The sequence below is a fragment of the Mytilus galloprovincialis genome, chromosome 12 (assembly GCF_965363235.1).
Source record: "Mytilus galloprovincialis chromosome 12, xbMytGall1.hap1.1, whole genome shotgun sequence".
NCBI lineage: Eukaryota > Metazoa > Mollusca > Bivalvia > Mytilida > Mytilidae > Mytilus > Mytilus galloprovincialis.
In genome coordinates, this window is record NC_134849.1 from 27,950,677 (window position 1) to 27,970,231 (window position 19,555).

Here is a 19,555-nt window from a genome sequence, read left to right on the forward strand (position 1 = left end):
GAACAAAAACTTTTGTCTGGATCATAGATAAACGTAGGTGAAAAACTGCCAAAATAAGTGCAGTTTGGGAACACTCTTATAACTTTGTTAAAGTCAGTGTAAATGTCTGGTTTCTAATCTAAAAATAACTTTACCGTCTGAAACAAAAAGTGACGAACACGTACAAATCTGAATACATGAAATGTATCTCGTTTGTGATTATACAAATATTCTAATCGAGTTAACATAAATTTATCAATGTTCTAGACTCTTTATTAGATTTTGAACACAAATCAATCTATCAAACAAAAACTAAGGTAATGGCAATAACATTAAAGGAGAAAATCCGGGTGCTATGCATGTATCACCTGTCTCATGAATCATAATTTTAATTCATCTTAAAACTTTAGATATTTGTTAATTTTTGAAATGTTAAGTTGTTGCTAAAACGACCATGAAGTTTACCATTGCATATTTTTGTTGTGTGAAGTACATAAAAACAGCAAATATGAGAACTGCAATTTACAAAAGAAGACAAGAATTTTGAAGCGTAACAGTCTACCTCATTCGTCATGTTCGTATCAAAGTAGATAAAAATATAATACTTAAATTCACTGATATGGTAATAGTTTACTATTTCTTAAAATATCTCAAATCAATTTTCTATTTTTTATTCGATATATATATATGTGAAAGTAGTTTTATTAGTTGATTGATACATTTTCGAGTCTTGTGTGTATATAAATGTCTGAAATGGGGAGGATAATTATCTAGTAGATTAAATGTTTAATGTATAAAAGACGAAGTTGACATAAGTCTTTGTAAATAGAAAAAAGGAAATTTGATATGATTGCCAATGAGATAACTATCCACTACATGTCACCCTCTCGTTTCCTAAATTAGGAACCAGATATTATAGCAAGCAAGTGTGCGCTTGAACATAACGAATAAAGGAAATAGCCAATAAGATTATACATTGATTTTACGATAAAAAAAAAACAGACGACATAGCTAAAGTGTTTTCGTAGTTTTTTCGTCCAAAACAATGAATTTGAAAATTTTGCAAAACTTATGTTGAATGACAAACTTAGACTGCTTTTTGCTTTATTGCGGGAAATGACGGAAATCACTTGAAATCATCTACAATCACAAACTATAAATTTTCCTTTTTTTATTATTTATGTTGAAGAGGTAAAGAAAACGCGAGATATATCACCAAAACACATTTACTATTAAAACAGATGGTGGTGCACGGGAGTACATGTATGTGTTTCAACACATAGATGAGTTTGATAAGAATCGTCTTGAAGCAAGAATGTACGTCAGAGTGGGTGATCTTCTCCGTCCAGTATTTTCATTCAAATTGTATCTTGAAAAACTTCATATCCTTTCCTAGATGCATTGGATGGAGCAGGCAGCACATTCTACAGTGGACATAAGGATGAAGCTTTTATACGAAGTTATTCCAAAAGAATAAGTGAACATAAGCAACATGAGATTTCATATAGCTTAAACAATATGCTGCAAAGTGACAGATGTTTATGAACTGCTACATAAAAGTGATCATTATATGAATCAGGACTTTGGACCTAGTTCAGCTGGAATAGAAGCTTTGTTATCATAAAACAATAATTGAAAAAACCTTTCTATGGCTATGAACTATAAACTGCTGCTCAAGATATGTGTGTATCTGATTACGTAGAAAAGGAACACTAAACTTTACTAGTTTCTTCAAAAAGTAAAATCACAAAAATACTGAACTCCGAGGAAAATCAAAACGGAAAGTCCCTAATCAAATGGCAAAATTAAATGATAAAACACATCAAACGAATGGACAACAACTGTCATATTCCTGACTTGGTACAGGCGTTTTCTAATGTAGAAAATGGTGGATTGAACCTAGTTTTATAGCGCTAAACCTATCACTTGTATGACAGTCTCATCAAATTCCATTATACTTCAAATTTTCAGCTATCCATGAACAATTTACAGTCATGGTGGAACACTAACACTATGCGTTTATTAATAGCAGTGTTGAAAATTTCAATATTCACAAGTCATTTTCAAATTATGTTCTACTAACTAAAGAGTTAAATTTCATTCTATGTCGAATGTTATTCTTACAGAAAGTTAAAATTAACCCTGCTGATTTTTTTTTTTCATTTACAAAATGTATACGACCTTTCTATTTTTACTGTTAATGAACTGTTGAAAATTATTTCTGTTTTCTTTTTTGATTTTTCCAATTTCTTATGACAAATGTATTAAACTTGAAACAAAAATGTCGGGTAGATGTGTACATGAGGGATATTTATATTTTGGTTTAATGTTAAATGTCAATGAACTAGTTTTTTTCAAAGTATAACCAGATAGTTTTTAAATTACTAACCGAACGGCGGAACCCCATCTAACACAGTGCCCGACGTTGTTTTATACCCCTGTGGAGTTGCTCTGTTGTGCAGATACTATGTATTCATAACCGCTTACGTAAACTAAACAGTCAAATAAGGGTTGAAATGGTAAAGGTTTGTGCGGATTCATAAATTTCACTATATTATTATTATTTAAGTCAGGCTATATGGACCTTTTTTATAGTTGTAGTTTGTTTGTCTATGTTTTGAAGTCTGTTAGTTTTTCGGAGGATTCTGTCCTCCTTAGCAATAACAGTCGTCTACAATATGTAAAATATAGAGATAATATAATATATATGTAGAGAGAGAGCAAATTTACTAAGTATCGAAGAAATGTAACCATCATCGCGAGTCAATATTGAAATACCGGTTTATATTATTTTCTCTATTGGCATTCCTAATAGCAAAGGTCTTTTGAAAAGATAGAATGACATGTTTTCGGTGAAGATATAAGAGGTTTTAACTTTCAAGTATGCAGGTATTACTTGACATATATATACATAGTTTGGTGGAGTATATGGCTATTTTTATAACATTTAAATTAATATTGAAAAATACAACTTTGATTAAAAGTAAATATTTCATCATTTTTGGAAGAAATTGTTACGTGTTTGAACAGCGTTGATAAACTATGTCCTTAACAATTGCAACCAGTCTCTTCTTAATTTCCAGAATGTGTATCAATTAGCGTTAAGGCCTTTGGAAATAATGATTTGAACTTGGGTAATTTCACCTAAAATATTTTATTATCAATGAGTGAATTGCCAACAGATTATTGAACATAACTTTTGAATAATTTTAATTTGTTGATTTCATTGAATCAGGTATTTGACAAAACGCTTACACATTCCATTGTGTCGTTACATCTGCAAAGAATATCTCTTTCCAAATCTAAACTTTTCTTAAATATCTGAAAGTTGAAAACAAAACTGTTTGATTTTGTATAGTACGATGTGGAATTTGAATACAACATATATCCGTCTCGCAGTATATATAGACAACATCGATCTTTAAAAGAAAGGCGCAAGACCCCAGCGGGACATTCAAACTCATAAGTCGAAAATAAACTGACAATGCCATGGCTAAAAAAGAAAAATACCAACAGACAAACAATAGTACACAAAACACAACAAAGAAACCTAAATTCTGAGCAACACGAACCCCACCAAAAACTGGGGGTGATATCAGGTGCTCCGGCAGGTTAAGCAGATCCTGCTCTACGTGGCACCCGTTTTTAGATCTGCATATACATCTATTTGATGTTAGCGTTACAAGCACCTGTGAGTATTCTGTGATATGGTTTGTGGTATACTTGTTTTTCTTTTACATTTATTTCCCCCTCCGTTAGCATGGTTATTGAATGCTGTGAATCGATGAACCACAAATTCATTCAGTTGCTCAAAGAGACTCATATTTATTTGTCAATTCTTGTAAGATATATTGGTATGGTTCTGGTTTAAAACAAAATACGAAAAACCTAAATGGAAATGGAAACATAATAAGTCGCGTAATAAGAGTACGCTCAGCTTAACATACAAATAGAAAGACAAAAGTCAAAGAATATTAAAAAGTTGTTAAATTTGAAAAGTTTGCGTTCCAGAATTGAAACATATTACAAACAGAGACAATTTTGAAGTGTGTGCTAAACAGCAGAAGAACTTTTAAAAAGTTAGGCTTAGTAACAGTTTGAGAATAAAAACTAATAGACATAAACGAAAACTAAATACAATTTCAAAATTGATGATCATGATTGATGGTAGCATGTTCAGGACGACGAGAACAAGTTAATGCAGGCGGCGTCGCCACAATGTCACAGACGCAAGGTTCGAATTCCGTTGAGGGAAGACTAAAAATTACTTACGCAAAATTTGCAGATCTAATATTGTTGAGACAATTCATAAATATATATCTGTGTGTGTGTGTGTGTTTGTAGGTGTGTGTGTGTGGGGGGGGATGTAAAAAAAAGAACCATCAAAAGCACAGAACGTTGATATCGAACACTCCAAGAATTTTTACACTTTGATTGTTTGATTTTAATTGTGTTTAGTGCCACTTTTAGCACTATTGCACTATTTCGTGACGGTTATATTTATTGGTGGAGAAAGGCGAAGTGCATTATTCTAGTTTTTTTACCTAGACTAATTTAATTCCTAAATTTGACAGCAGTACAACAAAAAACAAAATGACCTGGGATTCAGTAAGCTTAATATATATATCTAAGATAGCTGCATAGTTTGATGAAAATCCAAGTTGATTTGAAAAAGTTATTAAAAAAAATTAAAGTGTACTATCTCTTTTTTGTTCTAACTGCAAATTCTAGCTTTTTTGAACTAGATTAATTTAATTCTTGTAAGTTAGTTGGGCAGATTTACACCAGTCAAAACTAAATATGAATGTCAAAACTAGTCGAGACAGGTTGAGACTGGTTGAGACTGAGTCGAGACTAGTCGAGACAGGTCGAGACTAGTCAAGACAGGTCGAGACAAGTCGAGCCTTGGTCAAGACCATTTCAGACTGCACAAAGATCATCAAGTACTGAATCAGACTAATTAAGTAAAGTCGAGACCAAGTCGAGTACACTTAAGTACAGTTAAGTACAGTCGAGTAAAATGTGTGCTCGATTTTACTGGTCGAGCACAAAAACTGGTCAATTCAGACTCTGAGCAGTTTTTAGTGATAGAAATGAGAAAGAGAAAGCTACATCTGCGATCTCCTTAATCCTTCAAAAACTTTATTTGACCTTGTTTCTTATTCTTCAAATGTGCATATTGCATGTATTGTGTACTGTTTTAATCCTCCTTTTAAAAAAATAACTTCCAAAATGTTACATTCAAATATCTATTATATTCATACATCTATTGAAATAAATATCTACTAATAGATAATTTACTATCAGAATTGTAATCCCATGTTTACCTTAGGATGAAATAGTGCCTTTAATTATATGCTGACGGCAATGTTTTATTCTATTGTTGATGTTGGATGCTATGATTTTCCTCATAGGAAAACAAACATAGGGTTAGGGTTCCATTATTAATCCATAACACACAATTAGTACATGCACAGCTACACACACGCAAAAGCAAAGATGCTTCGTTTTATTTGGGCCTTCAACAAAGAGCAAAAATATTAAATTCTGTAAACATGACGGTCTTGAACTATGTTCAGGTTTCCCGAAATAACATGGCCAATTTGATGAAATTGCTGTGTAGTTACAAAGTAAACATGTTTTAAGCCCGAAAATCATTTCTGTGCATCCCTGGTGTCATAATCCTGAAATCCAATTGGTTTATACAGGATATATTTCTTTTCTTATATATATTCTTACTTGTTTTGTTATAAATGTTTTGTTATAAATAAGGCCTTTAAATTGTTTTTTTTTCATGTCCTTCCAATATACAAATTTTTATAGAAATACCAATTAGGTCAAAGAACTGTCAATACGGAGTCTTGTCTACACCAAACAGTAAGCTATAAAGGGCTCAAAAAGGGTAAAAAAACTTGTGTCAAACAATTATAACTGAAAAACCGAAGGTCTTATATATATAATAAACGAGAAACACTTATGTACCACACCAACAACAACTGAATACCAGATTCCTGACTTACGACAGGTGCAGACACATGCAGCCAGTTTACAATTTTAAATAGGTACCAACCTTCACCCTTACCCATAACAAAAGTGTAACATCACAACATAGAAAGATACACTTTAAATGTATAAAATATTTTGAAATGGCTTAACTCAACCAAAAGACCCAATAACGCAAGTTATCATACACTAAACGAATAAGTAAGTGTTGAATAAATAAAGACAACAGTAGTATACCGCTTTGAGATATGAAATAAGTTCAAAAAGTCAACCATAACCTGGAACAAATAAACTTGTCGCAAAAAGAGTAATGTACACAGGTAAAAGCAATTAGTTTTGTTGTAAGGTATACGGTATAAATCGAGAACGAAAATGTCTGTTTTGCTGGTTACGGCTAAAAAGGCTGTGCATTTTGTAATTTATCCGTTTTTGTTCTGTAGCTAGTCACCATTTCCGTTTAATCATGTATATCTATCATATAGTCATTTTATAAAATTTACTGTTTGCTAAAGTATGTATTATTCTAAATAATACGGATGTTCTTGATCCAGGCGTATAAACCTGGCCGTGTTGGTCACAAGTTTTTGGAACTTTTGGTCATCAGTGCTTGTCAGCTTTGTACTTGTTTTGGATTTCGGACTTTTTTCATCTGAGCGTCGATAGTTAGTCTTGTGTGGACGTTGCGCGCGTCTGGCGAATTACATTTTTAATCAGGTACCTTTTGTTGGCTATTTATCGTTTGTTTCTCTGTCCTATATTTTCTCCAATGTATTTGTTTTGTAGTCCTGTCATGTAATATTGTCATTTTAATGTTATAACTAACATTTTCATTAAAACGAGAGGTTTGGTTCGCCACAAAACCAGGTTCAACCCACCATTTTTATCTGAAAATGCCCTGTTCCAAGTCAGGGAAATGGCCATTGTTATATTATAGTTCGATTCTGTGTGTGTTACATTTTAATGTTGTGTTTCTGATATGTCGTAGTTCTCTTATATTTGATGCGTTTCCCTCAGTTTTAGTTTGTAACTCGGATTTGGTTTTTTTCTCTATAGATTGATGAATTTCGAACAGTGGTATACTACTGTTGCCTTTATTTTACAAAATAAATAGTTTGTAGTTCATAGTACGACAAACAGATGTGAAAATTTATAGTTATACTAAACACTTATCATATTGATTATTATACAATATAGTACAGTGATAGTTGCTTATATCAATTGCCAATCTTACAGCAAATTCCAATTCTATATAGATTCCAAAATTTAAAACTCAATCAAATATTAGTGACTCAAAATATAACGACAATCTATATAACCATTTTGATAGGATGATTTCAAATCGAAATATATATCTGTGAAAATATATTATCATGAAATATCAAATTGTCATTATAGTTAAAGAAAATATCCAAAACATATATACGGATACTTATATGTTTATTTTGTTACTTTTAATTTGGTAGTTTTCGACCAATCTGTTTTGCTACATCCTCCATAATTCTATGAACCATCTCAGAATCTTTATGCGAATAATGAGCATATTCTGTTTTACCTAAATATATTTAAAATCCATTAGCTGCATTTATGACACATAATAAGGAGACTTGACAGACGTTTCAAAACTTATACTCGTAGAAAACAGGTTACTTGAGGTAATATAAATCAGAACAAAATATCATTTTTAAAATTGTGTCCCATTGCATGATTAATTGAGATTTATATGCATATGAAAGCAATACACGTCACCCTGTTTCAGAGCAATCAGGTTTTTCAGTAAATCGGTCAAGGGGTGGTAATGAATGAAGTTGTGAAGTTGTTTAATCTTCAGTTTTTGTGCAATATACTCAGTGAAATATGCTAAATTCTGTTATCACTATTGTCTTGTGGAGAGAACTACACGCAATGTACTCTCCAGTAGTGGGTAGCCTAAACGACATAATATTCTACCAAAATTTCGGCCAGGATATGCAAGTCTTCAGACAATTTGCACACTTGTTTTTACAATCGAATTTATGGATAACATCATCCCTAACATTCGTCAAAAAATTGTTTTTTTTAAGAATCTTGAATAACAATCTAAATTAATAAGTCTTTAAGAGTGATGTCCAGCGCACCTTGATATATGGATTGAATGAATAAGCGTTCATTGTGTTTCTGAAACTTGTTTGTTTATTAATGTTTGAACATACCGTTGTTAATGCATTTTCTGACTTCCTCTGCTTCATAACACAAACCGCCACTGTTAGGATAATTGAATGGTACAGGACCAACAGGGATTTCGTTTGTGTCCTTTCCCGTCGGGAATATAACTTCATCTGGACACCAGAAATGATTGTTCATCTGAAAATTGTACGTGTTGTGGTCAGTATATTTCTGATTTATAGCTTTCATAACTAGTTAGGATTGGATATCGTTTGATATCAACTCAAGTTGTCTAATTTCAATATAGTAATAGACGAACCTTCGTTGATATACAATACTCACAAGCGGCTTACTATATTTCTCTCTTCGTAAACTCTCTTGTTTTAAACATGCTAAATCAACAATACCGCAATTCGTTTATCTATTTTTTTTTGTATGAACCACGCGTGACTTCAAATGCTTTCATTTATTCTTTTCAGGAGTCAAAATAATTGAAAAGTGTAAATTATTAAAGAAACCACATATTTTTGTTTCTATGGACGACATGCTCATCGTCTTAACCTTTAAAAGACAATAACAACCACAACCGAGAAGTAAACAAAGACTCTCAAAACCAAAGGACATTTACATCAACAGCTATAAATAATAATTAAGAAACATCACGAACTCCGGGAGTGAAATCATGTGCTTCGGAAGGGTAAGCATTTTCTGTACCGTATACGGCACCCGTCGTGTTATTTCTTTGTTCAGTTCGGTAATGATGGATGGTTATTATGACTGAGGAAGAATATCAGATATGATTTAAGACACACTTTTGTCATAATGGCCAATCAGCTCATGATGGCGACCGTTAAATTTCTTGAGTGATGACCTTAATATGATCGATTCATAGCCCTGCCGCTGGGATGTTGCTACACAGAAATTGAAAGTTGACTATAAGAAAATTAAAATCATCGCGTTTGTCATAAATTTTGGTATTCAACCTAAAATCAGTAGTCATTTCGAGAAAAAGGTCTAAATGTGAAGCAGATTTATCTGTGTCGGTATTATCAAGTTCACTTGGATATATTAAATGTAAGTGATCACTGAATCTATTATCATTAAGAGACAGTACATCATCAATATACCGAAAAGAGAAATTAAAAGACTGGGCTAATTTCTTTTCTCATTCTGTGCAAGCCCTTGGGTAAATTCTGCTTCATAGGAATATAAAAACAAATTTGTAAGTAGAGGAGCGCAATAGGTACCCTTTGGGATTCCAATAGTCTGTTGAAAGACCAAACCTTCAAATAACTAAAGCTTCAATTAGTTAAACAAATTCAAGATGATAAATTCTTTATACAATTTAACATGTTTGATATAAATAAATGATTAACAAAATTAAAATGATGTTAATTGAAAAAGTACTAAAGTAAGTCTGTACTGTTTAATCGTCCAACTCAAACCATAACATGGATGGGGTCTGATTACACCAAACAAGCAGTCACGCCTCTGTTTCACACCATTTTGCATCCGTGATTAAATCATGCACACTTTATTAACATCGATTTTTAAATGTTAGAGATTTCTTGTGCCTTCTCATAAGTAATTAATGAAATTTATACCTTAGGTTGACATTAACAGTATTTAGGGCTAGTCTTAAATTGTAACATTGATATTTACCTATGTTTAAATTCGAAGCTTTAAGTGCCTTGAATTGAATTATCTTATCGACTTTTGAATCAATTACGAAAAAGAAGATTGTCCTCTTTTTCGTTATTTTAAAACGAAGAATACAATTATCATTTCTATTTTATCTGTTAACTTACCTCAATAGAACCATTGGTACCAATAATAGAAGCACAATTTATGTCACTTTTAACTTTTGATGAGTATATAAGACACGCTTTTTGACCTTCGCTGTATGATAAAATGATACATCCATCAATGTCGTGTCCTAAAAACGATAGCAAATCATCGTTATATCATTTCGTTTAATTATTCAACCTCAGATCATCAAACTTGCTGTGTCTTTATCAAGAACAAGTTTGAAAGCAGAAAATGTTACAATGTAAGAATGCAAAGCATTAAAAGATCGTAACAATTGAGGTGGAACCAAACACCTTCACTTAAATTAGTTTGGCTCGTTTAAGTTTCATAAAATTTTCACAAAATGTTTACTTTGATCATAGGACGAAAATATAAAAATTAAAAAAAAGTTGAAAAAACACTTTATCGGAAAATATTCGTACGACAAATAGCAGTTTGACTAACACCTATTTGATCATTGAGAAGCTTAATATTTCCAGACGTTCAATTGATTTTCACATAGTTATCTCCCTGTAGTGTTATTTACAACCTTAAGTAAAAACCGAATTAAACAATTGATAAGGGTAAATGTCTCACAGCTGCTCACCTATGCAAAACTATAAGCGATTCTTTAATAGAGTTCAAATAGAGTTGATTATTTTGTTTTTCATTTTACTAAACGTTAAAAACAAAAGATTCTAAACAAACAAATGGAAAAGGGTTGGTGTGACCGTAGGCTTATTATGGTTATTGTTTATTACAAAAATCCGGAGTCTAAGTTTAAATATAACACTATATGTTAACGAGTTGTTTTAGCCTGACGTTTGGGATCTAACCTTATACAAATGTAAGCATGCCTTCTTCATTTGTAAAGCAATTGACTTAAACATGCTATTCATAAAAACAAAGCAAAACGAAAGTGTACTTGTTTTTTTTTAAGAAAACCTTTATATTATCAAAATATGTATAAATGTACCGATGTTGAATTACTGACCTCACAGACACTATTCACCAATATTTTCCCGTATGCAGTGCTGTTAACTATATTACCTCTCGTTTTAACTTCGGCCACAACACAGTGCAAGTGAGAGTGAAAAAACCGTGATTAAGGAATATTGAAACACTGATCTCGAAGGTAAACAGATAAAAGAACAAATTTAATACAGCAAAACATGTAACGACTGTAAAGGAATAGTTTTATAGGAACACTTGGAAAATATTAAAAAAGGTCATGGCTCTTTCAATTCACGTATCTCTCAAGCTTTCAACGTGCTCTGTTTTATTTTTTTTATCAATTATTATTGATCCGGTAAACTTCGACCAAAAACTCGAAAGTAACTAGATTGCTATCAAGAACCACTGAATAAATACTATAAGTCGATTATACGTAATATATATATATAACACTTGAGGACACAAAGTGTGTCATGAAAACAAACAGATCAGAGGAAGCAAAAACATGATTTTAGTCGTTTTTCTCTCACATAGTCCCATTTACTTTATTTGTTTTATTTACCACTTTCAACAACCTCCCCAACTGCTTTAACAGATACAGGATACTCTCCATACACCATACATGCGAATTGAACAGTGTAAATGCCCGCATCCAGCAACATTCCAGCCCGTATTTGTGTTTTGATACGTTCACAATAATCAAAATTTAAGAAAAATCTTGCTGAAACCATCTGAGCTTCCCCCATATTCTTGGAAGTAATTTCTTCTTTGATTCTGTGATACAGCGGAAAACAGCGACTCCATACAGCCTGTTGTCGGTCGTAAAAATTAAAAAAAAACTACATTTATCTCTTATATATAATAAATTAAACTACTTATCTAACCATACAATTTGGACATTTGAATAAACACAAAAATTGCTTACGAACATTTGTAGGAGTGAGTGCATTTAGTGTTTAATATCAGAAGTTGTATATCTTTTTTTTTCTTGTTTCCTTGTTTTTATTTTCCATGATACATGGTTATGTACATTTTTTAGTTTCTGTCACGCAATCAAAAATACTTAAATTATCTTGAGTTGTTCTGTAACAGTGTTTTTCTTCATTACGGCCATATTACAAAAACTTTGAATTTTTGTAAAACTAAGGCTTTTCTACCTCAGGATTAGATTACATTAGAAATTTTTTTAGGAAAACTTTTAAGAATTTTGGTCCTCAATGCTCTTCAACTTCATACTTTATTTGGCCTTTTTCACCTTTTTTGGATTCGAGCGTCACTGATGAGACTTTTGTAGACGAAACGCGCGTCTGTCGTAATATAAAATTGTAATCCTGGTATCTATGATGAGTTTATTTTTCTTCATTACGGCCACATAAAGTGCATATGATAAGTGCTACATTTATATCTATTCTACATACCTCCATAAAAAATAACTGTTTTTCCTGAGCAACTTTATGAACCAGTTTCACATCTTCTAGTGTATCTGCTAATGGTTTCTCACATAGGACATGTTTCCCTGCATTCAGCATTTGAATACTCAACCTGACGTGTTCTGTGTATGCACTTCCAATGTATACTATATCTAGAAAAAAAAAGAGTTTTACACATTTGCTTTGTGTCCATGCGTGCCCCTGAAATAATTCGATAACAAGTCCAAATCATATTATCATTATATAATTAAACTCACACGAAGAGTTAAATATGTTGAAGTGTGATGAAGGGATTTTTATAAACCTTGGATTGATATGATAATACTATTTGGTTTAGCTATTTTGTTGGTTTATTTCAAGTCGCCACCGATGTGTCTTATAAACCTGTTTTATTTAATCAACGTATGACTCGTTTGATCTCAGTTCTTTATTGGTCAAAATTCGATTATGACGTAGAGTTTTCTTGCTTTCCTTTGAATTTCATATTGTAATGGCATAAAAAAAGGCGAACATGCCTGATGACGTCACATAAAAAGACCACATCTTTTTGCAGCCTCGCATTTTAAATTTGAAAATTTAACTGTCTCGAGTTGATAAATATCGTATTACACTAGATACAGTGGTATAATCTATATGTTCGAAATTGAAAAAAAATCAAGAAAAGTTATAGTATGTATATGTTCAAAGCTAACGTACTTTTAAATATAACTATGAAATATATATAAACAGAAGCTATTAAGTCTATAAGAATTTTATTTTCACTTACTTACAGTCTACAAAAACTACACATTTTGATATAAACACAACCGGAAATATCTTAACAAATAAATTTAGGTGTCTTACAGTTTTATACTATTTTCATATATATTTTAAGTGATAAGTAATGTTAAGACATTTGATTTGTAGATCTTAGGTTTCAGACCTTATCTTTCAGACTGGCATTACATTTTAATGATTGCAAAAATGATATCCGACAAATAAAAACCGCCTCTACGTGCATTATATGGATTGCTAACTTTTTTTTATCCATGGCGTTGTCACAACCAAATATTTTTGTTATTTATTATTGATTAACCAAATCACAAAAGACAAGGTTTAAACTGTATTCATCAGAACGTCTTAAGTGTGGTATCAACAGTCAACATGAATACGGCAAAGTAGTGATTATCACTAGGACCAAACTACGAACAGAAGTAAACAAACTAAAATAAAATCCATACTTATGTCCGCATCTGCAGCAAACTTTTCATATGAGCTGTACACATTTGGAATGTCAAATGTAGTTGCAAACTTCTGTGCATTTTCCTGTGATCTAGAAACGACAGCAGCTATCTAAACGATGAATAAAAGATAATCGAAAAGATATGTTTAAATGTTTGAGTACATCATTTTTGCGGGTTTTGTCTTCACTAGATTTTGCTAAGGTTGCCCAAACATATATATTGCTACGACTGCGCGGTTTGCGCAATAGATAAGCTATTTGTCAAACAGAAATAAAACATAATATGTATTTTTTATAAAATTTTATATAATTATGTCTGCATTAAGGCAAAAAAGACACATTTGGAGTAGAAGAATTTCAATAGAGTTACAGACCATTTTATAATTCCTATACCAAGTCAGGAAAATGGCCATTGTCATATTACAGTTCGTTTCTGTGTGTGTTACATTTTAATGTTGTGTTTCTGTTGTGTCGTAGTTCTCATCTAATATTTTTTTTTCTCAATCGATTTATGAATTTCGAATAGCGGTATACTACTGTTGCCTTTATTTATATTATATCTCTAGTCTAGGTCTTTTCATATAATTAACTTTTTAAAAGAGGGGCGAAAGATACCATAGGGACAGTCAAATTCATAGATTGGTTCAAATAAAAAGACAAAAAGACAAATAATAGTACAGAAGACAAAACAAAGAAAACTTAACTAAACAACCCGAACCTCACAAAAACTGGGGGTGATCTCAGATGCTCCGGAAGGGTAAGCAGATCCTGCTCCACATGTGGCACCTGTCGTGTGGCTTATGTTATTACAAATCCGGTAAAAAACTTATTTCGGAAAATTTCTAGTAAATAACAGGTAAAGATGTTCAAATGAATAATACAATTTGTTTGCATAAAACGTTATAATTACAAGATCCACATTTGTCGCCTTTACAATTTGCTAGTTTTTTAACGTGTGCTTTAATCATGAATATCAAATGAATTATTCGAAAGACAAGATTGCAATCCAACCGATGAATGTTTCGGTTACAGATGAATTAAACTGATTAAAATACTAGTAACATGTCTAACCTGGTGGTTCTCTGATGGCATATTTTTTAATGCTGAGCAGAAATCGCTGCAGATTTTTCCAGTACTGCATATTCCCCATTTGAGAGCCATTTTATTTATTTCTGTAAAACAAAATGAAATAAAATGACCGGCACATTTCACTGGTATTGATGATTTTTAAATAGCAAATTTTTGATTTTGCTGTAATTGTTCCCTATCAAGCTCTCTTTGTTGTCGTCTTAATAATAGTGGTAATATATTTTGACAATGATCTTATGTGATGTCCTCATATATCCGTATCAACATTATTTAGTGGTGCATCTTTTCGTTAGACCACAATTAACGACAGGATGTAGGGCCGTAAGTGGCTATTAATAGAGAATAATATACCGTAAAATTAAATCCATTCTGTGATATGTAAAAATCATATCGAATTCTATATAAATCCGTTATCAATATAATTTTTGGAAGGCAAAAGCTTTCTTGTCAATATTGTTTACTGGAGGTAAAACATCACGTGATAAGTATGTTATAATGTACTTGTTTGGCCTTCTAAATATTTTGATTTGAGTGTCACTCATGAGTCTTATGTAGACGAAACGGGTGTCTGACTTATTAAATTATAAGCCTTGTACCTTTAATAACTAGTAATCTCTTTTTCATATATTCAATCAGATATTTTTACTTTTATAAAAATACGAAATTGAAATCCCTTTTCCACACTTATATCATATTTTTGTCACATTTTTGACAATTGCAAGAAGAAAATATATAGTTTAGTACTGGTCTACAAAGTGCAAAAAAAATTAAAAAAATCTTGTCGCCATCAAGTTTGAAATAAACATTATCTGTTAAAATTGAGCTACGAAAGCTCAAAGGTGGAAAAATATCTTTGAGAGGTGTCGATTCTTCAAGGTGTCGATTTGTCTTGATACCGTACGTCTTTTTCAGGTGCACAAATATATTTTACGAATGACGAATTATCCTGGCATTGGTTTGTCTTGTTGCTGTGCCGAAGTGTTTAGAATCCGTTTATGATAAGCCGAAGCTAGCGAAAAGAGACATGGAAAACAAAAAAATATCATTTTTAGAGGGTACAATTTTGTTGTTAATTTTAAGTCAGGAATTGGAAGTCCGATCCTAACCTTGAATGGTTGAAGTGAATATTGTTTTTTCGGATTTCAGCTATACGTGAACTGTAAAACTTTGAAGTCATTCGATATATATAATTTCTTCACTATTGACGTTACATTGGTGAACTTTTAAAGACATTTAAAAAACATTACATGATATATTCTTCATAGTTTATTAAATAGAAATGGGGTAATGAACACGTGCTTAGAAATTTTTAGAGGATAACAACTGTAAGGAAACGAAAAGAGTCACGAAATACTCCGAAAAGGGTTGCGGTATAGAGTTTATCAGATATTCAAAACAGGCGTAATTAATACATGCAGTACTATATATATGATAAACTATTATATAATATATTTAGCATTTACAAGACAAAGCGGACGAGTTGAAGGAACCTAACCGGTCAGTACCATAAAAAAATCGAAAATGACCAAACGAAAGTGTTCTCTTTTTTCAGGACAGAGAAATACACAAATACTACATTTCGACGTACTCACCACAGAATAACATGCATTTTAATTCAATGGTTGTCGTTGGTTGCTGTCAGAGTTGATTTTAGTTTGTCATTCCAATGGTTTTATCTATGGAGATGTCAACTTACTTTAGGGTTTGCTCATTGTTGAAGGTTATCACCTCGTCCTTTAATTTCTGCATGATAATGGTCTCATTGGTAATCATTAAGAAAATTGACGCGATATTTTATTCATGTCATTGAACGGCAATATGTTGACAATTTTGTTTACAAGTATTTTAGAATCAAAGTTCATTTTAAAATATCAAATGAATTTGTACTCACGATTCAATGGTCTACATATAGCTTTTTCTACCTGTAATAGATATAAGTCTATATGTATTATCCTGTTTCTAAACTTAGAAAATGATAAATCTTCAACATGTGTGTTATCTCAATAGTAACATAGATTATATTTGTTAAACTTACCTGTAGAGAAGAAGAACTAAATACTTAAAAACCCAACCGTACTATTTCATAAAACCCGTGTGCCAAAAACAAACTTTTATCGGATGTATTTTAAAGTTATTTCGGGAGAAGGACATTTTCTATTTCTAGAGCGTTACAGATTAAAACACATAATTATGATATCCTTTCAATATTGAATATCCAAGACTTTACAGACGTTACTTACTGCTCTATGTAAGCTATTACTACATATTGAAGATCATCAATGTATGATGTATTTCAAAGGCATACGATACAGTTGAAGGGAAGAGATTGACATTATTCACGTAAAATTCTATATTCACGACGTCAAACTATGACATAACGGGGAAAGATGCATTTTCGACTGTTTTTTAATCATTTAAACTGATTTTACTTAAAATCGACTACATGAATCCCTCTTTTTAAATGGCATTAGGTTAGATGACGTTTGAATATTATATGTACTTATTTAATTGAGTGTTGCTGTGAGTATCCCTATGTGTTTCTTTATTCTATATTGGCTAGAGGTATAAGGTGAGGGTTGAGATCTCACAAAACATGTGTGACCCTGCCGCATGTTTGCGCCTGTTCAAAGTCAGGCTGACCTTTTTTAGTCTTGTTTGGTTTTTAACTTTCGGTTCATTTATATGTTTTAATGTTTAGTGTGACGTCCATTTCCACTGAACTAGTACACAATTTCATTTAGGGGCCAGCTGAGGACAATCTCCGGGTGCAATATTTTCTCGATGCGTTGAAGACCCATTGGTGACCTTTGACTGATGTCAGCTCTATGGTTGGGTTGTTGTGTCGTTGACATATTCCCCATTTAAATTCTCTATTTCATTAAATACAATTAAAATCATTCAATTTGAATTGAAAATGAAACTTACAATAACAAAATCCCAAAGTCTAATATTGTATGTACTCTAAAAGATCCTTGGAATTTTTTAGTATCCACATCTGATTCACGCCACCTCTAATAGAAAATTATAGTTTTGATAAATGATATCCAGATATCCGGTGTTAATATGCTGGATATTATATTGAATTAAATGCTTAAAAGTTTTTTTAATTTCAAAAGCATCAAATTCTACAATTCAAAGTATATTGGAAAAAACTTTGCTTGTAACCGTTTTCTTTAAGTGACATGTGTTTGGCCAAGTCAAAACCTTTGATGATCGTTTATCTGTTGGTCTCATGTTAATTTGTGTCATCAATTCTGATTTCATTTGATCAACAATTATAATGTTTACTTTACAATATCTTTAAATTTTAGACAATTTGTAAGCATAGCTTATATCCGAAAAAAATTATTACGTTGAATATTTAATGATTGCCATCATTAATGCAAGACGAACCAGTAAGTTAATATATAGATAAAATTGATGAGATTTGATTCTTAAAAAAGATACCGAATTAAATCTGTTTCTGAATTAAAAGGTATTGTACGTGAATTGAAACAAACATTTTATCATGTTCATCAATGCATTGATAATTGAAAATCACATCTAATTGGTTAGAAAAATGCAAATATCACACAACACGTCATTCTTTGAATTATAAGGTAACTGAATATTATCTGTGTTTACAAAAAATATATTGGAAATTATTTCTTCTAAAATTGAGTATGGAAATTGGTAATGAGCCAAAGAGACAACAATTTGAGCAAGGAGCATATATTAAGTAATATAGTATGTTACCGAATTTACTAACAAGAAGCTTAATACTAAGCTTATCATGATTTAACCAAGTCAGGAATATGACAGTTGTCGTCCATTCGTTTGAAGTTTTTAATCATTTGATTTTGCCATTTGATTAGGGGCTTTCCGTTTTGAATTTTCCTTAGAGTTCTTTTTTTTGTGATTTATCTTTTCACGACGGAATTTGCGAATGCACGTTAGTAAAATGGTGTATTAAATCAGATGAAATCATACTATATTTAAATTTTATAACACAAAAATGGACAAATAGAATTTCAACATCGTATTCAAATATGTGAAATTAAAAGGTATACGGTAAAACTCTTTTATTTAAAAAAAATTAGCATATAAAATAAGAAAAAATAGAGATAAAAAAAAAAGAAATACAAGAAATCAAACCGAAATCAACAAGTGTCTACCTTTTATTCATTGATCTTAACCATGCTTACCACGCAGTTACCATCGATTGACTTTTTGTATATATAATGGTACAAGCCCTGTATATCTGCATTTATATATACATATGAAATAGACATCTAAATTGTTACCCATTGGTTGCCAAGAGGTTTTGACGATACGTTGATGTCACCACATGTTAAAGATTTTAAGGACTGGTTACCTAGTACAGGCTAAACCAAATTGGAAAAAAATAAAGGCAAGTTTTTGAATTAATTACACTAATTTTGTGAAATGAAATCAGTTAATTAGCCAATTTAAACGTATTGAAATTAGGCACACAATGAAAACAATTAAATCTATTCGACGGATGAAGGAAGCGTTGATTCTAGAAAAATTAAGAATCCACGGTAAATGATTAGGCTGACGTCACGAGATTTGTTAAAGTGAAAATGAACATTTGATTTAACAATGCCCCTCAAATAAACAGTTTAATATATAAAAAAAAACGCGTTTTCTTTTTGAAATTTTGGGTCCTAAATGCTCTTCAACTTTGTACTTGTTTGGCTTTAAAACTATTTTGATCTGAGCGTCACCGATGAGTCTTATGTAGACGAAACGCGCGTCTGGCGTATTCAATTATAACCCTGGTAACTATTCGCACCACTGGGTTGATACCACTGCTGGTGGACGTTTCGTTCCCGAGGGTATTACCAGCCTTGTAGTCAGCACTTCGGTGTTGACATGAATATCAATTATATGGTCATTTTTATAAAGTAACTGTTTGCAAAATTATGAATGGTTGGAAATACTAAGG

The 19,555-nt window shown here is 31.6% G+C and overlaps 1 protein-coding gene across 1 annotated transcript; it reads right to left on the reverse strand.

The window, feature by feature from the left end:
• Positions 1–7,329: 7,329 nt before the first annotated feature.
• On the reverse strand, positions 7,330–16,562 carry LOC143055271 (trans-1,2-dihydrobenzene-1,2-diol dehydrogenase-like). Its single transcript, XM_076228402.1, has 8 exons — positions 16,499–16,562; positions 14,590–14,690; positions 13,517–13,628; positions 12,285–12,448; positions 11,429–11,675; positions 9,933–10,060; positions 8,172–8,322; positions 7,330–7,534 (listed from the first exon to the last, which is right to left on the reverse strand). The coding sequence occupies exons 2-8, from the start codon at positions 14,677–14,679 to the stop codon at positions 7,434–7,436; spliced, it is 993 nt and encodes a 330-aa protein (XP_076084517.1). The 5' UTR covers positions 14,680–14,690; positions 16,499–16,562; the 3' UTR covers positions 7,330–7,433.
• Positions 16,563–19,555: the final 2,993 nt, after the last annotated feature.

Bases quoted from the DNA above. Each gene is read 5' to 3' on its own strand.
- LOC143055271 (XM_076228402.1), bottom strand. From the start codon at position 14,679: ATGGCTCTCAAATGGGGAATATGCAGTACTGGAAAAATCTGCAGCGAT. The intron at 10,061-11,428 runs GTAAATAAAACA...TATCGTTTTTAG, and splicing joins TGGGGAGGTTGTTGAAAGTG to GACACGACATTGATGGATGT. The intron at 8,323-9,932 runs GTAAGTTAACAG...TACAATTTTCAG, and splicing joins GTACCAATGGTTCTATTGAG to ATGAACAATCATTTCTGGTG.